We start from the raw sequence: 20766 nt of genomic DNA, 5'->3' as shown, positions 1-20766 counted from the left end.
CCTAACTTTCAATGACGAAACCATGCAACATTCATTAAAGCTTAGTCTGATTGTATAAACTTCCAAGTTTATTACTTTGTTTAAACACAGACTAGTACAAAAGGGGGGGGGGGGGAGTGCATAGCGTACATGGGTGAGCAAATGAACTGTGACAGCTCTGTTAAATACCCTCCCCCCTTCCCTCCTCTGGCTCAGAGGGGACGATGCTGAGCCCCCGGTGGCAGTTTGGGCCCGGGGTGCAGGGGGGAGCTGCCAGAGTTAAGGCTGGCTCTAGAGGTGACCAGTCCTGCCTGGAATATCCCCCTCCTGCTGCCCCTGTGCCGCAGTAAATGTGAATGTGGCGTTTTCCTGTGTTTCAGGTGCGTGTTTGGCAAAGCTCAGCCTGAGGCAGCTGGGGCTGGCCCAGGAGCGGCTCAGCATCTACTGCAACACGGTGCCAGTGTTTAGGCCTGGTCTTAGCACCACCCTGTGTCTAAGCTTCTTACAGCTACTCCCAGGCTCGCTCTCTGGTCGCTGCTGTAACCCGCATCCTGTTGGTGCTTGGAGGGGGGCCCAGAGGGGGACAGTCACCCTGCGGCACACGAGAGGCAGGTACGCAGTCACCCCTTCGTCTCCTGCAGCACAGGCACAAACAACTAATACTTAAATGTTACTTAAATGTTTTCTTAGTCCTGCCTGTCTTAAACTGGAAAGAAAGGGCTCCTGCTTGCTTCAGTTAAGTCCTACTCTAAGCCCTTAAAACATTTAAGTGCTTGAAATGGGTTTCAGCATAGCTCTTGTTCAGCTGCTGCAGTAAAGCAGGGCCGACGGGCCCCGGAGCTCTCGGCAAGTCCACGGCGCTGCCAAGAAACACGTTTGGATGTGAGAACGTTAGTGCACCACACAGCTAAAGTACGGGGGCTACTCCTAGCTTGGGCTTCAGCTACACAGGTGAGGGACGTTAGCAAATCACTGTCACAGGGGCCAGGAAGACATTTCCTCTGCAAACCCAACAGTGGTTAAACCTTCAGTGCTTCCCTGGAGGGAGAAGGCCTAGCTTAGCTTGGCCCCCGCTTCATCAGACCTTGGAGACAATACAACATCGGTACAAAAAAACCAGAATAATCTCTGCTATGGGGTGAGATTCACATTTTTAAAAAAAGAGAAAGCACACGAAAAGGTCAAGTCTAACATGGATTCCTTTTCAGTTCTACCCCCTTGCCCCAAAAATAAGCCGCGGGGGTGTCAGGAAAGCCGCAGGGGGAAGGGCTGGTGCTAAACCCCAGCGGAGGGGCCCACGCGCGGCTGTGGCAGCCGTTGGACACCGGCCGGCACCGAGATGGGCCTGGCCGCTGCGCCCAGGCGGTAAAAACCTCCTGCAGCCCTGAGAGCGCTCGGCTGTGCCGCTGCAAGGGCTGGGTACCACAGCCAACGAGGGAAAAAACAAAGAAACCAAAAAAAAACCCAACAAATTAAACTAAACTAAGCCTAAATCGCACAGCCACGCGACCGTGGCGCCTGCCGTAGCAGGGCTGTATTGGCGCTGCGCCGTGCGGAGCTGCCCTTGCCTGATGCTCGGCTGCAGGTCGGGCTGGGCCTGCGGCCGCCGGGGAGGTGGGGAACGGCCACGGGACGCACCACGCTGGTCTCATCGGTTTGCAAATGAGGTAAATTAAATACTGACTCACAGCAGGGCTGGGAGGGAACAGACCAACACCAACAGACCCCGTGCCCACCGCTGCAGTGGGGCACCACAGCCCCTCTTCACCCTTGCTTTCCTCAGCCAAAAACATCCTCCCCGCAGAACCCACGGGCTGGTTCAGACAAAGCCGCTGTACCTCCGAACCCGCCAGGAAACCAGCTCAGGCCCGAGTTCCCGGAGGAACCGAGAACCCCGCGCTCCTCCAGGCTCTGCCACCGCTGCAGGGAGGGATTCAGTCACGCAGCGACGCAGCTCGTGCTGTGACACCATACCTCTCCCTGCAGCGGGACCGGGGAGCCGCCGCCTCGCCTCCTCCCGGCCCGCCCGTGCTGCAGCCCAGCCCGGCCCCCCGGCAGCGTTATTTCACCCAAACAAGTTTCTTTACACACTAAGCAAGCTGCAGGGTTTAGCCGAAAAGCGCGAGCTGAGCAGGTGCTGGCACCCGCAGCAGCTCAGGCAAGCACACGAGGGGTCTGGGATTCACAGCCTGGTGCCACCATCGCCCGTGGGGACTGGAATAACCAGCACCAGCCTTGATCATAATCCCATCCGAGGCTGGTGGCTGCGTGGAGGGCCGAGCACCAGCTGTTACTAAATCACAACTCCAGTAACATTCCCTTGGTGCCAGACCTTGGCCCTGGCTGCACTTGGGGAAGGGGAGCTCTGACACTCATTGCCCCAACTGGGAAACTCCCTGAACACCAGCACAGAGGGGATTTAACACACACAGATTTATTCCATCACTCATTCCTCGCTTCAGCCAGGACCCCATGTCACCCCAGGACCCCAGCCGCTCCGCTACCGGCAGCCACACTCATCCACCACCATGTCCTCGTAGTGCCTCAGCACCACGTTGTCGTTGTTATCGTAGTAGAGGATGGAGATGGGGGAGAGCCTGACGGGGACGCAGCAGGGCTGGGGGGTCCCCTCCGGGTCCAGCGAGTGCACCATGGTTTGGAGGATGGCGTGGTTGGTGCTGTTCAGCTCCGCTGTCAGGGGAAAGGGGCACTCGCCCAGGCAGTAATTAGCCATGTAGCCCTGCGGGGCGATGATCCAGTTCTCCCAGCCGACGTCGCTGAAGCTGATGTACAGGCGCCTGGGCTTGCAGAGGTTGCTCGGAGTGACGGGGGCGTAGTGAGCACTTCTCCTCCTCCTGGAAGCCTTGCACTGCTGCTGGCTGAGGGTCACCACCAGGAGAGAGGTGTCCAGGAAGGAGTTGATGCTGGCACAGAGGCTCTGCAGCCCCCCGTGCGTCAGGGATGCTGCACCATCGCCGCCGCTCACCGAGATCTCCAGGATTAAGCCCAGATTCCTGCTGTACAGTCTCCAGTCCTTCGCCACCCCGCTCAGGTTGAAGAGAAGAGACTTGTGCAGCTGGGCGAAGGATTGCTCCACCAGCAGCTTTCGGCTGTTCTCGGGGGTGGGCATCCCCCGTAGAGACATCTGCGAGGTTTGGTAAAGCCTCAGCTCAAAAACCTGCCCCTGGCTGGAGGTGTGGTAGGAGTTGTGGCTGAATTTGATCTCTAGCTGAGCCATCGTCAAGTGCTCGCCCTCCTCCAGCACGGAGAGGTTAAAGTACAGACGCTTCTGCAGGCACAGCAACCTCTGGGGCTGCCCGTTATGAATGAAGTGGCCTGACAAAGAAGGAGAAATAGAGGTGGTGGTGATTGAACCCTGTTACGCCGAGCAGGATCAGCCTCCCCGTGCTTCAATTTAAGCTCTTGGCTGCGCAGCAAGAGGGAGCTGGGGCTGAGAGAGGCGGGCAGCCAAGCGCGCCTGCGGTCGCTGGGTCGATGACAAGGCTATCAGCCCGACAGCATGGCATTCAGAAAGGTCTGGAGGTGCAAATGCTAGCCTGGGCTCCAGCCTGCGGCACCGGGATGCTACAGCCGTTCCAACATCTCCTGTAGATGCTACTTAACATCTTGGGGCGTTATTTTGCCCCAGTTGTAAATATCTCCCCCCCCCCCCCCCCCAGCACAGGGGGGTTGTTGTGGGTGCCGGCTGTTTGGGATGGAGGGAAAGAAGGGCAAATAGCAGCAAATTTTAGGAGCTGGTAAGCTGCCTGTTTTAGCCAGCCCGAGGTTTCCACTGGAAACCTGGAGCCACAAGAGAAGTGAGCTCCGTGGTGTCCTGAGACCTAGAGGACACCGAGCAAACAGTCCCCATGTAACTGAGAACGGCTCAGAGAGGCCACAGGCTGAAGCAGCCAGACGTGCCACAGGGTCAGCCAGAGCCATGAGGAGAAAAAGGGGTGGGGGGGGGACACAGGCAAATGGCCAGGCATCCCGCCCCCGCCCAAAGCTGGGTGCTGGTCCCACCCGCTGCACCCACAGCCTGTTACCGCTGCCCAGGCGAGGAGTCACCTCCACCGCCACGAACCCAATGGGCCAGGTCAGGCCAGTCACCTGGGGTCAAACCAGCACCTCCGGACTGCATCAGGCGACTCCAGGACAGAGCCTTGCGCAGCTCCACACCCTCACCCGCTGCCTCGTCTACAGACTCATTTCTAGACTGTAAATAATTATCTACAACATCCAGAGGGACCAGAGTTTACACAGCAGTGATTCCACCTGGAGACCGATTCTGCCCACTGCCCTGAACGCCTCCAGCCTCTCCTACCTACACCCAGAGACAGAAAAGGAAGGACTGGAGCAAAGTCTCCCAGCCCAGAGATCGGGGAAGGCTTCCAAAAGGCAGGACCCAAACCACAGCATTTCTGTACCTTGGTCAGCAAAGACGCGGATGATATTCCCAGGGACGTTGAATTCCTCCACCCTACAAGCATCCGCCAGGTCTTTGTTTGCAGAAGGCAGCATCTTTCTCTTCTGGAAGATCCTCCAGAGCACAGATGGCACAGGAATGGGGTTTTTCGGGCTGGGTTTGGTGCTCAAACCCAAGGATTTTAAAAGCAAACTTTCCTGCAAACTTAACTCCATCCCCAGAACCACGCTGACGAGAGCCCAGGCAAGGCCGGCTCTGAAGCTGGCGTGCGTGGGGAGAAGCCACATTGCCCTGCTCTCCTTCCCGCAGACAAAGAGCAGCCGGGGCTGGGGACCTGAAGACGGGCCAGGGGGGTGTTGATTGCCTGATTGGAGCCTTTGATCTGCTTAGTGCTCAATTAGCACTGGGGGATTCCCAGGACTGGGCAGAGGGTGTGAATGGTCCCTCCAGGCTCCCTGGGACCTGTTAACCCTTTGAGGCTGCATGGCAGGGGGGCAGCTGCCCTCCTCCCTCAGAGCTCCTACCATCTCTCCCACATCTCCACGCCATCGAGGTCCAACACAAAGTCCTTGGTGGCAGCAAAGAGGCTGTTTTTCCCCATACAAAGCTGCCAGCAAGTCCATCTGCTCCCATCCGCTGCAGACATCCCACCCAGATCCGGGGAAGATGCAGATCAGGGTCTCCTCTTGCTGCCTCCTCCCAAATCAGTTTTTTTTTTTTTCCCCAGTCCAACACTTTTCTCTTAAGGCCGCCAACCTCCAGCACGCCAAACTCTCGCTTCAGCTCCCCTGCCGCACACACCGCCCTGCCCACGCGACACGCAGCCCCAGGGCCAGCACGGAAAGCCACCAGCACCCACCCCCAGCACCCACCCCCGGCACGGGGTCCCTGCCGCAGCCAGGCAGAGGGACCCCCGGGGCCTCCCCACTTGCACAGCCCCTTTCTAGCCCCCACAGCAGAACTGCAGGCAGCACACCTGATGTTATACACACAGACAACGCTGGCCGACGAGTTATCCAGCTAAATGTTGAAGCCTGGGCAAGCCGGTACCATAAAGCTCAGTTTATGCACTGACTAGGTATCACTGTTACCCCAGCTCGGCACCGGCGCCGCCCCAGCGCTGCTATGAGGGAGCAGAAGAGAGGCCTGGGATATCGGTTCCCTTCGTTTCCTCCTTCCTGCAAATCCTGCTTGAAAGGCAAGGAACTAAAGCACCGAGACGCTCCCCTCCAAAACCCTGCTAGGCGATGGCGAGCGAGAAGGGGACGGATCCTGCCACAGCTTGGGGCAGTTTCCATCAGCCCAAGCCACATTCTGCTTTCTGTTTACCGAGGAACTTTCCCTGTGGCTCACACAATGAGCCTGGAGTTGGATCGATACGACAGACCAAAAACAAGGAGAAAAAGAAAAAAAAAGAACCTAAAAAAACCACAATTAACCACCCTCTGATACCTGGGGTTAATGCCCTGGATCCCCCTCCACTGCCTGTTGTCCCTGCCCAGGAGGGAGCACATGGGAGCCGAGGGTCCTGGCCCCCGAGGGGAGAGCAAAGGGACACTCTTGGTCTGAGGGGCTGTAAAACCCACCGGGCACAAGGGCATAGAGCCCGGCCTCGGGGACCCGGCAAGGCTCGGGGCTGGGGCTGCCTGGAAAACCAACACTGGGAGGAGAAACTATTTGTTCTTCGCTCAAGCAAGCAGACATTACTGGGTGAGAGTCTAGAGATGCCTCATCAGGGGACCCTGCAGGACTAGGACTGGCTTTTTAAGCAACTGTAAGACTTACATTGGCTTTTTAAGCAAATTAAATCTCCTGGCCCTCATCCAGCAGGACAGGAGGCTGGGATGATGCTCCAGGGCTGGGTTTCCAGGCAGACCTGCTCATGGGAACTGTGCTGTACGTCCAGATACACGTGGGCAGCTCCGTATTGGTGACCCCTCCCGAGGGGGAAGGCTCAGAGGTGCGCTGCATCACCTCTCCAGTCCCTGCTTGGCAGCTAGAGAAGAGCTGGCTTTGGGCTCCCTTTGCCTGGGAGAGCGATGCCGACGGAGGAGAGGTCGTTTCCCTCCCCAGTTTGATGCTGGGTCAGAGGACCCTTCCAGGGCTGCTGAGGAATGGTTGGCGGGAGGGTCCAAAGATAAAGACAGGGGAAATTGCAATGGGTCTGAGAAATAGCCGAGGGATGGCGTGACAGAAGAAACACCAGGGGACCTAAAGCCAGCTCCAAATCCTACCTGGACCAGCAAAGCCACCAGCCTCTCAACTGAACCAGCACGGACTGGTTACAGAAAACACATCAGCATCAGGTGAAGCCTGGTCACAGGCAAGCCCCGGGGGTGGGGGGGGGCCTGATCCTGTCAGTGGCATCTCCTCCCCGGCGCCGGGCAGGGGATGAAGGGGTATCGGGGATGAAGTTCTCCTTGTGCCTTTCATTTGCTGGGTTTGAGTGTAGGGTCCCGGGTCAGTCCCCGGATGCAGCCAGGCTGCAGCAGCCACGCTTCCCTTACAACCGCTTGTCTTTTACAAGTCCGTTCTTCAGGTGCATCCTGTGAAAGAGAGCACAGCAGACGGTGAGCCTTGGTCTCTGCACAGACTCCCCCTCTCTTACTTTCACAGATCACTACTGAGCTCAGGCCTGCCTTGACAGGCCCAGGCAGACAATTTGTCCCTGCTCAGCCAGACCTGCTCTGGGGGATCCAGCATCTGGCCAGGCTTTGTGCTCACCACATGAAGCGCAGATGCTGCTCAGAGAGAACAGCCTCAAGCAAATAGCCGGTCCTACAGGGTGAGCAGGGGAAGGGGCAGGTGAGGATTCACGGGACAGAAAGATGGACGGACACGCCACAGTGCCTAGGCACGGAGAGACAACGTCCTTCCTGATGCCTGCAGCAGTGTTTTATATTCAGTATCAAGGCATCCTGCTGCTCTTCTGTTTTCCAGCTCAGTGGTGAACCCTTTGACAGTGGCTCCAGAGCCCTGGGAGGTGGGCCAGCACCCCTTCCCCGAGCAGATGCTGTGCACGTGTGTAATCCCCCCGCTGCCCACATACCCTTCTTTCAGAGCATTGGGCAGCTGGAGTCCAGCCTCTTTCTTCTTGGCCGTTGTGGTTTTCTTGCTGTCCTCCACGTCGTACTCACGCACGTCGTTCACCTCTTGCATCTGCCCCATCAGCACCTTGGCCACAAACAGGACGATGTACTGCGGGAGGAGAGACACCGTCAGCCACAAACCCCGAGGCTCAGAGCTGCTCGACCCAACCTCCGCACCCCCATTTGCTAAGTGGGACCTTTCTCCGCTGTCCTCAACCCCGAGAAGGGCAGGGCAGGTCTCTCTGGGATGGCCAAAGCCCTGCGACGCGGCTGATGACCTGCTGCAGCGCTCCTGCAACTACCCTCAACTGATTTAATCCCCAGGGGACGATGAACTTGGATGCTGCCCAGGGTTGAGCTTGCTGGCGTGAGCCCTCCAAGTCCACCCTTTTCACCACCCCCCACCAAAGCTTCAGGGGATGCCAGAGCATTTACACCCATATCAAGTTCCAGCCTGCCGCAACTGCTGTTATCGCTCCCTCCCCACGGATCCGGGGGCTGCGAGACAGTCTGAATTCCAGCGCAGAGGAGCCCCCCCCGGGCACTGACATGTGTTTCCCTCTTCCCATCCCAGCCCCCCCCCGGGTCCTCCGAAGCCTCCCTGATCCCTGCGGTCCCCTCAGCTGCCCCCGGGACGATGCAGGAGCAGCAGAAGAGGGAGAAGCTAGCGTAGGGGTTGCTGAGCTCCCCCTACTCACCAGAAACCAGTAGATGTTCATCAGAGTGAGGACGAGGAGCAGAGCATTGAAGAAGAAGTAGAAGGGGATATTAGGGACCGACTGGAGGCTGGAGTAGCAAGTGGCGTAGAGCACCTTGAGGGGAAACCAGTAGAGACGGAACCAGAACCTGCCAGGGCAGAGGGAGCAGGGTGGGTTTAATGGCCCAGCACAACCTTCTGCCTCCCAGCAGCCCCCGCCAGCTCCCCTTGCAGTTCCTGCTCTTGGCATCTGGCTTGGGTTTACAGGTCTGGCTCTAGACAGGACTTCACACAGACCCTGGGAAAGGGCAGCTAGTGAAGGGAGAATACAATTTCTGTCTGCAGAAGAGGCTTGGCACCAGAGGCAGGGCAGAGAAAGGGCTTTCTCAGGGTAGGTCTACACTGCAGATTATCTCAGCAGGGCGGGGGACAGGAGGGGAATATAGCTGGAGGGTTTTCTTAGTCCTGCGCTTCCCTAGTTTATCACTAAAAGCCTTCACTGCTCTCCCCCCCTCAAATTGAGGGCTCTTGTTGCCACCCCTGCTTTTCAGAGCAGCCCACAGAGAAGGAGGGAGACAAAGGGACAAATGAGGAGTGACAACCTGCAATTTACCAGTCTCTAGTCTTCATCTTTTTTTTTTTCCTCCCGCCTTGCCCCAAGAGGAATAGCAAGGCTGGAATCTGGGACAGCCCTACCTCCTGTTTTCTTCTTGCAAAAGTGTTTCTTACTGCTAAAACCAAGTGAGTGGGAAAATGGAAACAGGTCCTCCTCCCCTGGGGTCATTTGTCATGCTGCAAGCGAGATTTCACAGGCACTTCTGTGGTGACAGACGGCAAAGTGACTACAGAAGGATTCCAAGCCCAGCATGGGGTCAGGCTCTGCAGGGAGCCTCTTCCCAAGCCGTTTTTGAAAGGGCTTGTTCCCATGGGCACAAACCCAGCCGCCCGTACCCCGAGGCACCGGGGAGGGGATTGCAAAAGCTGGCAAGGAGGGTTGGAAGTGGGATCAGGCAGGCAAACTCACCAGCTGACGCTGAAGGTGAGGCAGCCGATGTTGGAGATGACGTCGTTGAGGCGATGATAGACTCCCCCCCGGTGCTTGAAGTAGACGTTGAGCTTGGTGAATTCCAGCTGCACGTCATTGACGTCGTGCAGGAAAAGCACAAGGATGCCCACGTTGTGGTACCTGTAGGAAAAAGGGGAGCAGGGAGGGAGATGTGTGGGGCGGTGGGTTGATGTTAGCACCCAGCACCCGCAGTCCATCACGCCAGGAGCAGCCAGACTCCCTCAGTAATCCAGCCAGCCAGACCTGGCACGGCACAGCATAGCACCGTGCTGCAGGGAGGGTCTGGCACCGTGCAATGGCTCGCGAGGGCTGGGATTGCTGCGATAGCACAGAGGCAGGCAGAATCCACACCAATCCAGCACGAGTCCTCCTGCTACGTGCCCGTGAGCACAGCAAGGCCGCAGCTTTTGCTGCACAGCTGCCCAAGGCTGGCCCGGGCACACTGCAGCGGGGCAGTGTCCCAGCCAGGGACCTCACCTGAAAGCATAGGAGAAGGCTATGAGGGTCAGCGTGACGACGTGGTGCAGAAGCATGACCACCGAGTCCTTGCGCCACGTGTCCATGTAGGCGGTGGCATAGATGGAGTGCCCGTAGAAGCTGCACTGCAACAGGTAGGCGATGGCGATGTCCGTGGGCACGTCCATGCCCTTCTTCCAGTCTGGGGTGGGACAAAGACAGCCGGGTGAACCCAGAGCCTCCGTCAGCAGCAGAGAGACAGGAGTGCAAAGAGCACTGCCCCAAGCAGCCCCGGCACTTCACCATGCTCAGGTCCTCCCATTCAGGACCTCACAGCTGCAAAGGAGGCAAAGGCTGGAAGAGAACCCAGGTATCCTGGCTCCCAAACTCTGCCTTTGGCATTAGACCCATGCCCTCTCCTAGATCCAAGGGAGAAACCTTGACTGACTTCTCCCCTGCTTTAACTACGAGCCCGTTCCCCTCCGTAGCTGCCATGTCCCAGCCCCTGCTGTCTGCAATAGCCACTAGGTGACTCTCTCTGTAACGAAATGAACGGAGACAGCCTGCTGTGCCCTTTCTGTACCCACAGCATCACAGAAGAGGCAATTTAGGGGTTTAGTCCTCTCTTCCGTTCACCCCAACTCCCGTTCCCTTGTTCAACCCAGACGGCCTATGAACCTGGGCATCCTAATCCGTACCCGCTTCTCCCTGGTTCCTACTGTACCGTAAAAGACAGATGGTGGGTCATAGAAGAAGGGGTAGTCGGTGAAGAAGAGCAGGTAGATGCCATACGACCAGGATAACGTGTAGAAAAGCAGCTTCCAGGCACTCTCAGGCATCTTGGCAGCATCTTTCGGCTGCAGTTTGCACCACTCCCCGAAGGGCTGCAACAAGAGGGGAGAAGTGTAGTCACACAGGGCAAAACGACAGGCCCTGGGGAGCCCAGGGCAGAGCCCACCACATCTCCAAGAGACTCGAGCGTGCGTGCTGTGCGCTACCAGACAGGGCAAAACCAGGGGCAGGAACCCCATTTTCCTGGTCTTCTTTACAACATGAATACGGAGGTCAGAGAGGGTCTAGAGAGAGACTGAAGCAGGGAAAAACATGAGGCTAGAGACCCTTCTGCTCAGCCTTAGCCACCCCGGAGAGCTGCAAAAGCAGAGCCTCGCAGAGAAGGCGGAAGCTCAGGGCATGCGTCCCATGGTCTGGGCACCACTCCATCCCCCTCGCTCCAGGAGCAGGGCTGACCACAGCTAGCTTTTGCAGAACAGAGTCAATAACTAATAAAATAAAAATCAAGTCCTATCTGCACAAGGAGACCCAGAAGAGGAAGCTGTAACAATACTATCCTGCGCATACGGTCCTTGCAGCACTGCCAGCTCCCAGAAAGAGCCTTTCAGCTGAGGAAGCAAAGGCTTTGCAGAGTCCTAAACACACAGCCGCCGCCACTGCCCCCCAGCCGGCACGGCACAAGACTCCCCTGCGTGTGCAGCCAGCGTGGGAGGGGGCCAGCTTTGCAGGTCACCAGTCACTAAAGGCCGGGGCACGGGGTCCTCTTGCTCTCTCACACCTAGCCATGCTCACCCACAATCCCAGCAGCTTTTCCAGCTGACCAGTGCTGAAACGCAGGTGGTTTTCTCCCCGTGTGGTTTGCAGCACCCCTCCCACTGGTCGGGACTCAGATATAGGAGGCAAAGCGTCCCCAAATATGGCCAAAGCGAGGGAAGGAAGGACGAGCAGCTCTGCAGATTGCTCGCACTATTCAGAACGAAACTTTCTCACCCTGAGCTCCCCGCGCTCTCGAGGACGATGGGTACGACCCAGCTCTCCCGACACTCGCGCTCTGCAACAGTGCAAGAGCTGGGACGCCGAGGCCAGGGACAACTTGGACATCACAGGACAAGCAAAGCCCCAGCGATAAACAGCCTCAGCTCCCCAGGAGTATATCGGAGCAGCTGAAGCTACCCTTCATGTTAGACCATGTGCCGGAGAGCGAGCGATGCTGCGCGCCGAGCGTGCCCTTAGCTCGGCCAGGGCTCCAGGCGTGGATATTTCCCTCCGTGGCAGCTGAGCAACGCCAGGCACCATTTCTGCTTCTCGTCATGAGAGTGACAGAGCCATATCAGCCCCGCCAACCTCCGCGGCCCCTGGCTGTGGCTGCAGGGGAGCAGTCAACACAGAGGAGTGTTGCTCAAGGTCCAGAGGGAATCATCACTGCCTGAAACACAGATAACGCCCAAAGGCCCCCCGGCTGAGAGCTCTCCAGGGAGAGACCAGATAAGCTCGAGATGAAAACAAAATGCCTGCAGAGCAACCGTACCCTGCCCCAGGGTCAGCACTTTCTGCAGCCAGCACTCAGCTCCTCGATGCTCAAAGGCTATATTAAGGCCCCAGCTGTCCCCAGGCAGTGGCTGGTCTGGCTTTAGCCCCTCTCCGCATCAGATTTTTCAAAGGACTCCACTCCAAGCATGGTCCCTGCTTTGTCCCAAGCTCTGAATTTCCCAGTGCTGGTCCGACCTGGAAGCACCAACCCCACAAAGCTCTGTCAAGTGGTCCGTATCCCCTCCAGCTAGAGAGGCTCAGCTCTGGCCTCCCCTTACGCCTCTCGCATTCAGAGCACGGCCGTCCTCATTGAGACCAGGAACACGCTGCTGCCAAGGCTCCTTCCAACAGGAGCCACGGCAGGAAAAAGAGGAGGAAGCTTGAAGGGTGAATAAATAATGCAGAGACAGAAAGTCCTGAGCCCAGAAAGCATGAATTATTTGTGTCTCCATACAGTGGAGCACAGAAGCAGCTCAGAAATGGGGACAGCTCATCACACTACCATGACAGCGAGCTGCAGAGCCCCTGCCACTCCTGCCCTCCTCAGCTGGGGCTGAATTTAGGATGCTGAGCTCAGCCTCAAATCCCTGTTGCAGCCCTGCAGCCGATTGCCAGCCAAGCCATTTCGCTGCTTCTCTGCTCCTCAGTTCCCTGCCTGCGAAGGGGGAAGGACACCGTGTTTCTACCCCAGGCAGGCAGAGCTGATGACAAGGACCAACACCCCCGGGGCAGGCACACGCTAGTGAGACAACCGGCGTTTTATGGACTCTCGGACCCTCGGCAGAGATGGCAGCGGCGCAATAAATCGCTACCGTGAGCCTGCAGGCACGGCCTGAACAGCCCACTGCAGGCACGGCAGCAGCTCCCAGTCTGGAGCAAAAGCAAAACCCAGGGAAGGACTGCTCTGCTCCAGCTTGAGGTGGCTAATGCTCAGAGAGGTTTTAGCCCTCGCTGCGTATATAGTTAATGACAAGTCCTGCAGAGAGCCCTCCTCCTCCCTTAAATAGCCACAGAGCATCTCAGGCTGTACCCCGAGCACTGCAGAAGCGGAGCTGGCTCGGAAGCAGGCACGGGGAAGGATGGGAAGAGGACCAGCATCTCCCAGAACACTGACCCACACAGGGGACAAGGGGGACACATTAAAGTCGCCGGAGAGGCCCTGCCAAAACCTGGGCCGCTGGCACAGGGAAGCGCAAGCCAAGGAGACGCAGAGGAACCCACAGCAGGCGGGAGGCGCATCTGCCCTCTCCCTGGGGGTGGGAGATGCTCAAAGGTGGGGGATTGTCCTCCCGCTACCCGGCTGCCGTTCCCATGGCAACGGTGCAGAGATGCCTGTTGCTAAGGGTGACGGGAACAGCGGATCTGGCTGCAGCTAAAAGAGCCCAAGGCTCTTGTGGCAAGTGATGTAATGGGGCTTCGCTTAAAGGGCAACCGGCTCTTCCTCCCCCCTCCTCCTCGTTACCCCCACACAAACGTTCACAGGCATCTTCTGATTCACTTGTAAAATTAACTGGTCGAGGGACGTGACTGTTCCCCCGCAGCACCGCCCCGCACAACCTGGGGGGAGGGAAGGAGCAAAGCGGTGGGCGAGAGCACGCTGCGAGAGCGGTTTGAAGCTGGAAAGAGAAACCAAATGGAAACTGTCGCTGCCCACAGCTCTGCTGAAGTGTCAAAAAAATACTCGTAGCAAAAAGCAAACACATGCTCTCTCCCTTTTTACAGCCCCTGGCACTAGAGGAAAGCAGCCAGTCCCCTTAAACCTACAACCAGCTAAAGCAGCAGCACAGAATCCTTCCAGCAACCTGGCAGGCTTGCAGTGATGGGTGATGAATTGAGGCTTGTTACAGAGGAATTGTATCCCCCAGACCGCCCCCATCGCCTCTGCCACCTCCCCAGCCTAGAGACGACGGCTTGGCCAAACCCCAGCCATGCTGTGTCTGGCTTCTGGGCACAACGAGTTCCCCAGAGGAACACAAAGGAATGGCTGGCACGAAGCATCCTCAGCCCAGGGAACTGGCAGCTTTACATCAGCTTTTACTCAATGCAGATGATAATGATGAGCAAGCAGAGCTCCAATTCAAAACCTGGCCACAACCAACAGCTACTGCCCCTTCCGCAGCCATGGCACAGCTCCCCGCAGCCCGGTGTGCTGCTTCTCCGAGCTGCGATGGTGCCTTGCCCCTCCAAGGGACTACATCCCCTCTGAACGCTGCCTGGATGCTGCTCCCGGACCAGCCGCCACCCCCTGCCACACCAGGGATGGGGCACAGAGCCTGCAGAAGGAAAGACCCAGTAAAACATCACTGTTCTCTGAACTCAAAGAAATGAATCTCCTGGAGCCTGTGGCCCCAAGGGCAGTGGCTGTCACCCCGCTAGGAAAGGGGAACGAACCAAGCACGGCACAGCTCTCGCTGCCCAGTGTAGGGATGGAGCCACGAGCTGCTCAGTGCCTCAGTTTCTCTGCCTGCACAGCAGCGAAGGCGCCGGGAAGCTGCGCTAGGCTCTGGACAACACTTTCCAGATAAACATGTAGGAAAAGGCACTGTGACAACAGCAACAAACCAACAGACGTTATTTCTTCCTCGGTTCCTCTGCAAGCAGTAAAATTTGCCCCTAAGAGAGAAAAGCAATAGATGACACTCTTTGAAGACAAGACACAGCTGCCCACAGGGCGCTGTGGGGGCTGAATAACCGCCTCGTGCCTGACTGCTGACACAGCGGCACAGGGAGAGCAGCCCCCGCGCCGAGACGCAGCAGCCCAGCTTCATTCCCCGGGGTGAAGAAAAGACCCATTGTTGTGGCTTTCTCCCCTTGAGTCTTCAGGGTTTGCGCATCAAACAGCGGGCAGAGCGCAGCGGGACGAGGAAACGGCAGCGCGGCAGAGCCTTCTCCCACCCCCGGGCTCCGTCGGTGTCCTCTGCTCTCAGCAGAGACCGTGGTGTTGGGTGGCAGGTTTTGGGGACAGCGATAATTCCCCCCTCAAGCCACACAGCCAGTGCTGGGGCTTGGAAAAACAAGTCTTGAAAATACTGTGAGGTGGAGAAAAGTTGCATAAATCACTGGAAGGGATAAATAGGGATCCTTGCTTTCCAGCTTCCACATCCTTCCTGGGGCTAGACTGTATCGCTCGCCTACAAACCCTGCTTTCCAGAGCACATTTTTCAATTTAGACAACACTTTTCCTTGCAGAGGACACTACAAGGTCCTACAAATTTCAACACCACTAAGAGAGCGAGCCGACTGGCGTCCGGGCCAAAAATGGAAAGCATTTACCCACTGCAGAGAAAAGGCGGGCAGCCGTTAAGGACGGAGGCGATACCTGATGAACATCACCAGATTCAGAGGTGGCTTTTAATACAGCATGGATTTTGCTCACTTCTGGACTTACACTTGGCTGACTTCAGGGACTTTTTAACTCCCAGCAGCAAAGGTGGCTCAGGGTAGTTTAGGGCTGCAAGTGCCTGCCTAGGCTTGCCACAGCTATCCTGGATCATCCTTGTGCGTGAATCCAGGCGTGCTCTTAGTTTTATCTATTCGAGCTTGCTGCACCTCTCAAGACCTGCTTGGGAAAGGGAGGCTGCCCGCACAGGCTTGCTGAGCTCCAGGCGCTTCCCCGAGCCTTTCGCCAGCGGAGTTGCCTGGTGCTAATCCAACGGCGCTTGGCCTCGGCACTGCTGGGCTCAGCTGCCCTCCAGGATGTTTAACTAATGCAGGGATGCTCAGGTTGCTGCTTTTTAATCAAACTCCTCAGAGCCTGGCTCCAGCCACTCTCCACGCAGGGGACACGCCAAGGACGGCGGCTTTCGGAGACCGATGGAGCTCAGACACTGGCTGAGGCAGGAGGACGGGGCACGCAAACCGAGGAGGCTTCGAGGGGTGGGAAGGCTTGCCTAGACCCAGTTCAGTCTTCCTTTCTGAAGGTGGTCTGCAGCTGCAGCGAGCTCCTACAATCAGAGGCGCCCTGAGCATCATTCAAGTTTGCGCACTCAGAAGTCAACGGGACAGAGAGCAGAGGCTCTCAGGCCAGGCCCGAGAGGAAGGATACGTCCCTCAGGCCTTTGCAGGGAGGCCCGTGCCTCCAGTAGAGCTGGCGTTGGGGGTCTTTCCCTACCTAGCAATCCACACTTGCTCAGCTAAGGGGGATCTTTCCTTCGCCAAAACAACTCCTGTCCATATTTGCACCAAGTGAGGATTCCGTGAAGAGGCAACAGGCCAAAAAGTCTCTTTGCTCTAAGGACAATGGGAAAACCACACCTAACGTACCCATTGTAACGGGTGAAAGTCCACACGTTCAAATCCCACCCAAACCCCTCCCATGGCAGGCACAACCTTTACCTCTTCTCCACCCCACCTGAGAGACCTTTTGTGACCAAGGTGTTGCAGGATAAGTGCTGCTGCGGTCCTAGAAGAGAGCGGGGAGCCCACCTCCCCTCCATCCCGCTGATAGAAACGGGGCCACGCAGAGAGCACAGGAAGAGCTGTACGGCTTTAACGCGCTCGCTTCTCAGAGGAGCGGTCACGGGCAGAGCAAAGTAAGGTGCACTTTACGCTCCAGGCTTCGAAGCCTTGTGGTAAGAGTCACTTCCTTTTCAGATGCAGAGAATCACAATCCAAGCAGCAAGATTTATTATTTATAAATAACACGCAAGAAGGTAGTGTTCTCGGGACAGTGAGCGGATTCATTTTTATAACCGTGAGCGTTTCACTTCTTGCAGGGAGCACAGAGAGATCCCAAGCGAGGAAGGCTACTCTTTGAGTCTGCCCTGGGAAGCACAGGGTCCTGAGAACAGGAGAAGTTTTCCCCCAGAGTTAAACAGGAGGCCTTTTTTTCTCCCTGGCTTTCCTCCTGACCGACCCCGCTCCAGCGCTGCCTGTGCAGGGCCACAAAATACAAACGGATTTCTAAAACCTCTGGCAGTATTTAGGAGGTAAGCCACGACCTCCAGCTTCCCCAATAGCAAGTCCAGCAGAATAAACAAAGAAAAGCTTCAGATCCTTTAAAAATATAGAGGGAGCAGGTTGCCTCTCCCTACTGCTACCCTTCCACCTCTCCGCTGGGAGAAAACTGACGCTATCACGGTTTCGCTCAGCATCTCATTGCTGTCAGACATGCAGACGTAGCTGCAAGAACCGGCTCCGATCAACCCCCCTCACTCTTCTGCGATTACAAGCGTGACCCATTTCTCCGAGGGAAGGATACCTCCGCACTCACCCCAGCTGCCCAGCACCCTCCGAGGGCAGCGAGGGGACCCCGCAGCACGAAGACCTTTTTTCACGCTCTGATCGCCGCTGGCTCTGTAAAGGCGAGCCTTACGCAAGGAGAAACGGGAACACATAGAAAATTAACCCCAATTTGTTACAACGGACCTAGGGTCACCTCCAACCTTGTTCAACCCAGTCCCAGCGTTCCCAGGCACTCTACGCTGCCCATCGGTAGCCGTGGGCAGACAAGGGTGGAGGTAGCAAGGAGAAATTCAGCCCTACGTAAGAACCCAGCACGTTACCTTGCCTACACGCTGCTTCAAATGGCTCCAGAGGACCTAGGCTGGAACCTTGCACAAGGTCAAGATCCACTTTGCGTTACCAGAGGAGCAAAGACAACTCTGAACAGCAAAGGAGGAGCCACTTAAAAGGCAGGTAGGGCAGAGAGAGGACAGCAGTAACTCCTGACAGCCTGACTCTGGGGTGCAAGGTAGCCGTCTTCAGTCGGCGAAGCAGCCTCTGAAGGAAGCAGCGCGCCCAGGGAACAAGGCCTGGCCCAAGCAGCCGCAAAGAACCACGCGTGCTCTCCCAGCTACTCAAGGCCTCGTGCCACCGTACGCATGGGTAGGCAAGAAACGGGTCGTCTTTGCGTCCCTGAGAGCCAAGGACTATCCCCCGACCCAAAACATCGCACCTCCATCGCTTATGCCTTTCGAGGCCAGCGTAACTGCAAAGCGCACGGCATCTCCCTCGGAAAGCGGCATGGAAGAACTCGCCTCTGCTGGGACTGAGCCATCAGGAGGAGGGGGAGCTCTCACGTCGTTACATACGCTTTTCACAGCGAGAAATTCAACAGAGCCGTTCTTCGCTCCCGGGGACGTCCTGCTCGCCCTGTCCCTTACAGAGCACTGGGTTGACGAGGAGGGGATGACGGCCAGCAAACCCGTTCGGAGGCTGCGAGGGTTGGCTGCTCGCATCCCCCACGCCGCGAAGGAGGTCAGCCCAGCACTGCAGCGATCCCCACGCCATCCTCTCCGCCGCCGCGCCGGGGAGGGAGAGCGGGGAAGGACATCTTTCATGCAAACCACGGATGACATGCAAAAACGTGGTCTTCTCCTTCCTCGGGGAAAGAAATACTCCCCCCGCGCACCCCAACCCCTCCCGGGATGCGGTTAAGGGACAGGGGGCGGGGGAAGCGCTCTCCCGTGCGCCGGGATGCTCGGTCCTCGGGGATGCTCGGTCCTCGGGGATGCTCGGTCCTCGGGGATGCAGCCCCGGGTGAAAGCGGGGGAAGGCGGATCTCATGCAACAACCCACCCCCCCCTCACCCCCAGCCTGCAGCCCCAGGGGAAGGCGCTCTCCCATGCACCGGGGAGCCCTCCCGCAGCCCCGCCGCTCCCCGGTGCCCCCGTCCCTCCCGGGGGGTGGGGGGGTGTCGCGGACTGACCCGAAAGACCCTGCGGGCGGCGGCGCGGCGCAGCGCGGTCCATCCCAGGGCGCAGAGCCCGCACAGCAGCACCTCGCCCCAGCCCAGGTGAGCGTTCTCGGCCCAGCTCCGCCGCGCCAGCTCCCAGCCGCAGTCCCCGCAGCCCCGCACGGCCGCCGCCAAGCTCCCGTAACCTCGCCGGAGGAGCTGCCCGTAGCCGGGCATGGGCTCGGGGGGCGGCATGGCCCTGCCGCCGCTCACCGCCGCCCGCCCATGGCCCGCCGGCTCCGCGCAGGCTCCGCACGGGGCGGGACGGGACTTAACCCCCCCCTTCCCCGCCGTTACCGGGCTCTAAGAGCCGCCCCCGGCCCGGCCCCTTCGGCCGCAGGAGCCGCCCCCCGCCGGCACCGGGGCTGCGCGCCCGGGGTGGGGGGGGGGGAGGCGGGGAAGGAGCTCATTAGGCGCCCCTTAATCAACGCGGAGCAGCGACTCATTAGGTGCTCGTTAATCGGCGCTGAATGAAGTTACATCACAGCTTCTCACGCCAAAAAAAATAGATATACTATCAGCAATGCAACCGCTCTCTCGGGCGACGAGCCGCGGCGTGTCACGCCGGCAGAGAGAACCGGAGACAAACGCTAATATTTCAGTAGCAGGAGATGACGATTGATGCTACGACAGCGGGAAATCGCCAAGGTGCGCCCTTCGGGTGGCCGTGGGGGCTGGAAGCGACCCGCAGCGCCCTGGCAACACCGTCCGACGCCACAGAGCTCCTACAGTCCTCCACGTTCAAAACGCGTGACCAAACCTTCCCCCTTCAACCCTCTCTTGACGTGCAAAGAGCAACGTTTCTCCGCATCTTTCTTCTTTCCACACCTCTCAGCAAAAGCCTCCACGTAGCAGGAGGTTCACCTCTTCCTCCCGCAGCGTTTCAGTGTGAAGCGAGCGGGTGTTTCCACCCTTCGCCACAGCTGAACCTCAGCACCTGTTGCAGTTAAGGAGGGTCTGGAGTAAAGGAGATGCACCTGCGAACTGCAAATGCACACTCCCCAAAGGCCACCCGGATGAACGGCTTGACCGAAGGCCTCCCCCAGAAGGCAGGCAGCTTGCACACCGGCTAGCTGCTGCTTCATAGAACGGACCTCTCATTCTGTGTATGTTTAAAATTAAAAATAATACATCCACGGTCACGTACGGACAGTGAGACGGTTAGCTTCCTAGGAGAAGCGCGAGTTTAAGGTGAAGATTCTCCTAAAATGCCAACACTTAGGTTGTCTCGTGGAAAGGCACGATGGGAAGCTCAGACCGAGGGCACGGGAGCAGCGCAGCGGTATTTGGTTTCAGCCGTGGAGGAGTAAACTTTGCCCTAAAGCACCAAAACTATCAGGTAAATTGCAGCTGTGGGATCCCTACTACTAGAGACGGAGAACAGTCACCACTCACGGGACCGTGACTCAGACCAGCTTCATTGGGAAAGAAAAAGATAAGCTCTAAATGAGTTTTATCTCATTTAAAGTCATTCCTCCTTCAGGTTCTCTGGAACTTCTCTAATTGGTCTGTAACAACAACGAGAAAACACAAACTCATTCCTCTCGGAGGTCTGGACAACGCGGTCCCCTATTCCCACACTGACAGCACTGGCTCCTGCTATGCCACTTGCTTTTATTGTTTACATTTTTAAGTCAATTTATCATGGCCCATCAAGTGGGTAATGGCTGCCCCGAACACACAAGCCCCTTTCACGTCTCCCTCAGACAGCTCCACAAAGGAAACATTCATTCAAGAGCGGACCACGAATAACCCCTCATTGAAAATAGCTGCTCGCTGAACCAGCCAAGGGAAGAGACAATGAGCCCTTTCAGAGCAACCGCGGGCGAGGTGGGCACAAAGGAAACGCCGGTTAGACACATTTACAGCGTCGTATAAACCCCTCTTCTCCCTCTCCCCAAACTCAACCCAAAAGATAATTCGAGTATTAGAGTTCAGGAGGTCCCAGCTCGGACACCCGCTCTTCGCGCCTCCGATAGAACGCGATCGCTCGACACGGACGGCGGGCTGACGCGCGGGACGGGGGTCCGAGGCCACAGAAACACATAATCGCGT

General features: G+C 57.6%; 2 protein-coding genes across 2 annotated transcripts; both read right to left on the bottom strand.

Annotated features, from left to right (window-relative positions):
- Positions 1-45: 45 nt before the first annotated feature.
- GDF1 (growth differentiation factor 1) lies at positions 46-5254 on the bottom strand. The gene is made up of 2 exons (XM_064469332.1): positions 4407-5254; positions 46-3315 (listed from the first exon to the last, which is right to left on the bottom strand). The coding sequence occupies exons 1-2, from the start codon at positions 4690-4692 to the stop codon at positions 2480-2482; spliced, it is 1122 nt and encodes a 373-aa protein (XP_064325402.1). The 5' UTR covers positions 4693-5254; the 3' UTR covers positions 46-2479.
- A 74-nt stretch (positions 5255-5328) lies between these two features.
- Positions 5329-18969, bottom strand: CERS1 (ceramide synthase 1). The gene is made up of 7 exons (XM_064469330.1): positions 18685-18969; positions 10438-10597; positions 9735-9915; positions 9216-9377; positions 8193-8340; positions 7455-7603; positions 5329-6951 (listed from the first exon to the last, which is right to left on the bottom strand). The coding sequence occupies exons 1-7, from the start codon at positions 18904-18906 to the stop codon at positions 6909-6911; spliced, it is 1065 nt and encodes a 354-aa protein (XP_064325400.1). The 5' UTR covers positions 18907-18969; the 3' UTR covers positions 5329-6908.
- Positions 18970-20766: the final 1797 nt, after the last annotated feature.

This window comes from Phalacrocorax carbo, chromosome 19, assembly GCF_963921805.1.
Source record: "Phalacrocorax carbo chromosome 19, bPhaCar2.1, whole genome shotgun sequence".
Classification (NCBI taxonomy): domain Eukaryota; kingdom Metazoa; phylum Chordata; class Aves; order Suliformes; family Phalacrocoracidae; genus Phalacrocorax; species Phalacrocorax carbo.
The sequence above is the reverse complement of the archived record's forward strand: the minus strand, read 5'-3'. Positions and strand labels throughout refer to the sequence as shown.

Bases quoted from the DNA above. Each gene is read 5' to 3' on its own strand.
- GDF1 (XM_064469332.1), bottom strand. From the start codon at position 4,692: ATGTGGCTTCTCCCCACGCACGCCAGCTTCAGAGCCGGCCTTGCCTGG. The intron at 3,316-4,406 runs GTACAGAAATGC...CTTCTTTGTCAG, and splicing joins CCGCGTCTTTGCTGACCAAG to GCCACTTCATTCATAACGGG.
- CERS1 (XM_064469330.1), bottom strand. From the start codon at position 18,906: ATGCCGCCCCCCGAGCCCATGCCCGGCTACGGGCAGCTCCTCCGGCGA. The intron at 8,341-9,215 runs GTGAGTTTGCCT...CTGCCCTGGCAG, and splicing joins CTCACCTTCAGCGTCAGCTG to GTTCTGGTTCCGTCTCTACT. The intron at 6,952-7,454 runs GTATGTGGGCAG...TCTCTTTCACAG, and splicing joins CCCAATGCTCTGAAAGAAGG to GATGCACCTGAAGAACGGAC.